The 7,265-nt window shown below is 45.4% G+C and overlaps 1 protein-coding gene across 1 annotated transcript in view; it reads right to left on the bottom strand.

The window, feature by feature from the left end:
- The window catches only part of VWF (von Willebrand factor), a gene marked incomplete at its 3' end in the record, with an annotated part of 203,024 nt that overhangs the window by 99,563 nt on the left and 96,196 nt on the right, over positions 1 to 7,265 (bottom strand). Inside the window, exon 20 of the mRNA XM_015408541.1 lies at positions 4,798 to 4,901. Within this exon, the coding sequence (XP_015264027.1) occupies positions 4,798 to 4,901 (104 nt within the window). The remainder of the gene's footprint in view (positions 1 to 4,797; positions 4,902 to 7,265) is intronic.

The raw sequence follows: 7,265 nt of genomic DNA, 5'->3' as shown, positions 1-7,265 counted from the left end.
CCCACCCATTCCCACTACAGTGGTAGACCTGGCCTCCAGACTCCGGAGGCCAGGTCTACCACTGTAGTGGGAATGGGTGAGTAGACCTGGCCTCCGGACTCCGGAGGCCAGGTCTACCACTGTAGTGGGAATGGGTGGGTAGACCTGGCCTCTGGAGGGGGGGCGCTCCAGGGAGGGGGGTAATCGAGCCAGGGGGAGGACGGTGGGTGGAGGAGATGGCGGAACCAGCGGGATAGGGGGGGAACTTACCTCCTCCTGCTGCTTCCTCCTCTTCCTCATAGTTGTGGAGCTCCCCCTCTCCCGCGAGTATCGCGGGTCCCCTCCTTGTGCTTATCTAATTCCCTCTTGAAGCCATCCATGCTTGTAGCCACCACCACCTCCTGTGGCAGTGAATTCCATGTGTTAATCACTCTTTGGGTGAAGAAGTACTTCCTTTTATCCGTTCTAAACCAACTGCTCAGCAATTTCATTGAGTGCCCATGAGTTCTTGTATTGTGAGAAAGGGAGAAAAGTACTTCTGTTTCAACCTACTCTATCCCATGCACAATCCTATAAACCTCAATCATGTTACCCTCAGCCGTCATTTCTCCATGCTAAAGAGCCCCAAGCTTTTTAACCATTCTTCATAGGGAAAGTGTTCCAACCCTTTTATCATTCTAGTTGCCCTTTTCTGCACTTTTCCCAATGCTATAATATCCTTTTTGAGGTGTGGTGACCAGAACGGTACACAGTACTCCAAATGTCTCAAAGTCTCAAAGTGGCTTCCAGTCACCTCCCCTTCCCCTCCCCACAACAGACCCCTTGTGAAGTAGATGGGGCTGAGAGAGCTCTGAAGGAGCTGTGACTGGCCCAAGGTCACGCAGCAGTCTAAGACTTTGAATGAACAATGCAATAGGATATAGGAGTACAAAACTGAATGATAATGCCAGCAGCAGCAACAACAAGAAGAAGAGCTGGTTTTATACCCCACTCTTCACTACCCGAAGGAGTCTCAGAGCAGCTTACAATCACCTTCCCTTCCTCTCCCCACAACAGACACCCTGTGAGGTAGGTGGGGCTGAGAGATTTCTGAGGGAACCGTGACTGACCCAAGGTCACCCAGCAGACTTCAGGTGGAGGAGTGGGGAATCAAACCTGGTTCGCAGATTAGAGTCCCTCTGCTTTTAACCATTTTACCACACTGGGTTTTTAATACCTTAGCACCTGTGTAATTCCTCTGTCATTCCAAGCACACAATACCACCAATGAACAAATAATCAGAAAACATTATCAACCAAGTAGTATATGCCTGGTCTAACAGTAAAAACCATATTCCTGTCAGATACATCTGTTTTCAGTGGGAAACCATGCTGCCAAACTGAATCTGTGACACACTGCGGTCTTCCTTGGATCCACCCCAAATTGTCACTTTCTGCCAAATTCTACCCATCACACACCAGATCTCTTTTTTTTTTATACGCTCCCTTTGGGGGGGAAAACATGTGATTTTAAAATGAATAACTTCTGGTGTGCTTTGTGGGATACCTCTAAAAAAACAGACAGACTTCCCATAAATGTATCACCTGACACACTTTAGAGTTTGTAGAGGCAATAAAGACCTTTAAACTGCAAGTAAAGATATCACAGACATATTCTCTCTTTACTTTAGGGCTACGTGTAACATTCTGTGCCCCACTGAACCTTCTTGTTATGAGGAAAGGGATGGGCATAACAATAGAACATTTTCCATAGATACCCTGTCCTACAAAGAATATTATCTTATAAAACACTTTTATCGCCTTTAAAGGCCTTGACTTGGCTGATCTGCCCCCCTGAATCAATGCTACGATTACCTCAGGCCTGGACTATGGCAATGCATCCTACACGAGTCTGCTCTTAAAGCCAATTTGGAAGCTTCCGTTGGTACAGAATGCCACAGCTCAGTTACTATCAGGTACCATTTTGCAGACAGTTTATTGGCTACCAGGTTCAGTTCAAAGTACTGGTTATCACCTGCAAAGCCCTTAATGGCTCTGGGTTTGTTTTTGTTTTTTAATTCTTTATTTTACCATTCAAAGGGATACAAAATGAAAAGGGACAAAGGGGAAAGTAAGAAGCATAAAACATCATTTTAAGGACATGGCATAATACAAGAATATAAAACATGAAAAAGTATAATAATAAATCAAAATATGGTAAGATAATACTTTAACATAATATATTTCCATCTATATTTCCATTGTTTTCTATCTATAGGGCTAGGTAGGAAAGCATATAAGCAAGAAACCTAAAAAATAAAAGAGTAAAAGAAACCAATTTTTCTTATTTTAGTACAAGGTTTATACTATCATATAATAACTACTAAATATGTAACTATAAAAAGTTAATGGGTATAACTATGAGAATATGATTATACGATTTTAGTATTAATCAATTTAAATTTCTTTGTAACTCCTCTAACAGCTTTTCCTAATCTGTGTTAGTTTGTCTGTAAAGGTAAAGGTTTCCCTTGCTCTAAAGCTAGTCAAATCCGACTCTAGGGTGTTGGCCTATGCGTCATTTCTGTTATAAATGTATGTATGTTTGTGGTTGCTGACACACATGCACACACTTGGACTGTGGTTGTGAATCCCTATGGCTGGGGAGAAAGCTGCTTGACTTGAAATGCTGTGACCTGCAAAGCTCCTAGCCTGCTGTTTATGCAAATAGAGTTTGACACACACAGCTCAGCCTGAGGAAGAAGAGGCATCGCCATTGCTAGCAGTACAAAACAACAGCTTGCATGGATATAACCACCATTGATGAACTTTTGGTAAACACGTAATCCTGGTATCTGGTTTGCATCAAAAAGGACAGTTTCCTGTTGAATGGTCCTTTTATGGCCTGAGACCAGGCCACATCTCTCTACACATCAAAGGTTGCCTTGGTACCATCTTCACACCTTGACCAGATGCATCCCCTGAGTTAAAGGTTTAGATTTCAACATTGCCCACTCCTCTTAGGTAGGCTCGTCACTATTAAATAACCAATAGTATAGAGTCCTGGGATGGACCACAGGTGGGAAGGGCAAGGAGGATGAGGTTCAACAGTTTGAACCCCGCTAGCCATCTTCTTCAATAACTAAGTAACTTATAGTCTTGCTGCTATTGTAATCCTTTGTTTCCTCTCTGACCTCGTGGACTGCAGCCTAGAGGTCCACACGTGTTTGGCTGGTTCCAACCGTGTGCAGTAGAGTACTTATAGTTAGCCTATTTATTTCACGTATTCTTCGTTGGGAAGATCAAGCCTCTGATCAGATAAGTATTTGCTACTCCCTTCCCCATACCCTTAGCGTAAAGTAACTATTTGCTATTTCTGTAATAACTGAGGATCTTGCGTGCATGTGTATGTGAATCTGTTTTTGCGTACGTATGTGAACTAGAGTAAGGAAATAAAAGGAACCAATTGCTTTCATCAGATATTAGCCTCGTCTCCATTTGTAAACCGGACTTCCTCCGAGGGTTGCGCATCCTGTATACATTGGTGGCGCCACCAAAATTAATAATTCATAACGCCTCTGTCATAGATAAGGCAGTCAGGCTAACAAGGGGGCGGTGCTCATCTCCGTTTCCAAGCCAAAGAGCCAGCACTGTCCAAAGACGTTTCCGTGGTCATGTGGCTGGCATGACTAAATGCCAAGGCGCATGGAATTCTGTTACCTTCCCACCAAAGTGATATTTATCTACTTGCAGTTTCTTGCTTTTGAACTGCTAGGTTGGCAGGAGCTGGGGCCAGAGATGGGAGCTCACTCTGTCATGCGGCACTAGGGTCTTGAACTGCCGAACTACAGACCATCCAAGTCTGCAGCTCAGCATCTTAACCTCTGAGCCACTGCGGCTCCTCTAGTTTGTCTGTAGTAACTATTTATTATTTATTTATTTTATTGGATTTATATCCCGCCCTCCCCACGGACAGGCTCAGGGCGGCTCACAGTTAACGGCACCATGTGCCAAGATAAAACAATTAAAAACAAGATAAAACAGTCCTACATTACATACACTTAAATGCAATTAATACTATAAAGTGCTGGTAGTGAAAATAGTTGTTCATTCAGTTTGAGGTGGCGTGTAAACAGATGTAATAGTAGGGCCCCGCTTTAGCGATACTTCGGCCTCTCACGATCTCTTGAAGGGCCAACCCACCACCATGTGGTTGATAGTAGTGGTAGATGGTAATGGTGGTGGGCAGCTCCTAATTGAAAGCCTGGCAGAAGAGCTCCATCCTGCAGGCCCTGTGGAACTGTACTAAGTCCCGCAGAGCCCTAGTCTCCTCCAGGAGCTCATTCCACCAGGTAGGAGCCGCCACTGAAAAGGCCCTGGCCCTGGTAGCAGCAAGCCTGGCATCTCTAGGGCCATTAGACAGTGTTGTGACCCTGTCCATAGTACTCTCTGGGGTATGTATGGGGAAAGGCGGTCCCTCAGGTATGTCGGACCCTGGCCATATAGGACTTTAAAGGTAAGCACCAGCACCTTGAAGCGGATTCGGTATGCTATTGGCAGCCAGTGCAGTGCCTTCAGCACCGGCCTGATGTGCTCCCATCTAGGGAGACCCATCAAAAGCCTGGCCGCGGCATTCTGCACTAGCTGCAGCCTCCGGATCTGCAACAAGGGCAGCCCCATGTAGAGAGTGTTACAGTAGTCTAATCTCAAGGTGACCATCACATGGGATCACTGTAACCAGGTCATCGTGGTCAAGGAAAGGAACCAACTGCCGAATCAGCCAAAGATGGTAAAAGGCCGACATTTTGTGTTTGGAGCATCAGTGAAAAGCAAGCCTTACCAAGTATTACATTCCTTTGTCACCGTCTCGCCAGGAGCATATTCTCGTCCATTGTGAAAACAGGGGCACTTGTTAGGTACAATACACTTGTTTCCATGCCGCACCTAGAACACAGACAGCCATTTTAGAAAATATGCATAAGCCACAGAATCCATCTAGCAGATGTGCCGGAACCATGGGAATAAGATACACGAGCAACGGCATCTGAGGACTGACAAAAATATCATTTTGAGCACTAAAGCTCAGGACCATTCACACCATCATTTTGCATGCACTCTGCCACTTTTATATCACATTTTTTTTAAAAAAAAGTTATCTGGATCATCTGTACATCTACTTTTGAAGGCAAGTCACCTTTGAATTACCAGTTAGGGAACAGCTAAGGTTATACAGTGATGAATGATGGATGAGCGTAAGTCCAGAACATGCAGCTTTGTCCGATAATAGCTGTCCTGCCTAGTTGACCCTCAAATTTCAGCCCCACAAAACCCCTACAGAGTGTTGTTGTTGTTGTTTTCCCATTCTTCTCCTGCTTATCCTGAGGCTAGCTATGAGAGTTCTGCTTTCAGCACACTGAATCTTCCCCAACCTCTGGCTCAGCTACAGGGGTGTTACCGAATATTTATGAACATTTCAACTGCTCAGATTTTTTTTTTAAAGCTATCGATGGAAAGGGTTGTGCCACAGAAGAAGAGAAAGAGGAGTTGGTTTTTATGCCCTGCTTTCCTCTATCATAAGGAATCTCAAAGCAGCTTACAATCACATTTCCCTTCTTCTCACCACAACAGACACAGAGAGTAATTAAAATGTAGAATTCACAGCCAGAGGATGCAGTGATGGCCACAGGAATAAGTAGCTTTAAGAGGGGATTAGATAGACTCATTGAAGATAAGTCTGTCAATGGCTACTGGCCATGGTGACTGAGGGGAACCTCCGAATCAAGAGGCACTAATCCTCTAAATCCCAGAGCCAGGAGACAACATCAGGGGAAGGCCTTGGCCCCTATGCCCTTTTGGTGGCCGTCCAGAGGAACTGGTTGGCCACTGTGTGAGACAGGATGCTGGACTAGATGGACCACTGGTCTGATCCAGCAGAGCTCTTCTTATGTTCTAATGGCATCTTGGCTGCGGTCACACACACTAAGAAGAAGAAGAGATTGGATTTATATCCTGCCCGTCACTACCCAAAGGAGTCTCAGAGCGGCGTACAAACTCCTTTCCCTTCCCCTCCCCACAACAGACACCCTGTGAGGTAGGTGGGGCTGAGAGAGCTCTGACAGAAACTGCTCTTTTTTCAAGAACAGCTCTTGTCAGAACTATGGCCTGCCCAAGGCCATCCAGCCTGGTGCAAGTGGAGGAGTGGGGAATCAAACCCGGTTCTCCCAGATTAGAGTCCACTCACTTAACCACTACACCAAACTGGCTCTAAATAATCCACTTTCAATCCCCTTTTGAACTGGATTTGGCCAGTTCAAACAGTAAAATCCAGTTGGAAAGTGCACTGAGAGTGGATTGAAAGTGGATTATAAGAACATAAGAACATAAGAGATGCCAATGTTGGATCAGGCCAAAGGCCCATCCAGTCCAACACTCTGTATCACACAGTGGCCAGAAATACCAGTGCCATCAGGAGGTCCACCAGTGGGGCCAGGACATTAGAAGCCATCCCACTGTTGACCCCACAAAGCACCAAGATGACAGAGCATCACTTGCCCCAGAGTCCCAATCTATACCTTGTGGCTAATAGCCACTGATGGACCTCTGCTCCATATGCTTATCTAATTCCCTTTTGAAGCCGTCCATGCTTGTAGCACCCACCACTTCCTGTGGCAGTGAATTCCAAGTGTTAATCACTCTTTGGGTGAAGAAGGACGTCCTTAGAGTCCCTAACTATACCTTGTGGCTAATAGCCACTGATGGACCTCTGCTCCATATGCTTATCTAATTCCCTCTTGAAGCCGTCCATGCTTGTAGCCGCCACCCCTCCCTGTGGCAGTGAATTCCATGTGTTAATCACTCTTTGGGTGAAGAAATACTTCCTCTTATTCGTTCTAACCCGACCGCTCAGCAATTTCATGGAGTGCCCACGAGTTCTTGTATTGTGAGAAAGGGAGAAAACGACCATTGGACACTTACCGTGAGTGGTCCTTCTCCTCTGAGGACAGGAGGACATCTGCATGGGTTATTCCCACCGTGCCAATAGGGAGGCAGGACGTAGATTTTTCCCCCCCTGTTGGTGCCTTTGGAATATCCCAACTGCAGTTCTGGGACTCCGAAAGCAGTCTTGCAGCCTGAAAAACTAACCTTGCCCTATAAAAAACATAACTGCGAACAATTATAACGATTGAATACTCACTCTATCCTGTAACTAAGATAGAGCATAAAAAATGAACAAGAAGAGTAAGAACAGGAAGAAATGATGACAGCGGGAGGGCCCAGATGTCCTCCTGTCCTCAGAGGAGAAGGACC

This window comes from Gekko japonicus, unplaced genomic scaffold (assembly GCF_001447785.1).
Source record: "Gekko japonicus isolate JY-2015 unplaced genomic scaffold, Gekko_japonicus_V1.1 scaffold1193, whole genome shotgun sequence".
In the NCBI taxonomy this organism is placed as follows: domain Eukaryota; kingdom Metazoa; phylum Chordata; class Lepidosauria; order Squamata; family Gekkonidae; genus Gekko; species Gekko japonicus.
Note: the sequence above shows the minus strand (reverse complement) of the source record. Positions and strands in the feature narration are given on the sequence as shown.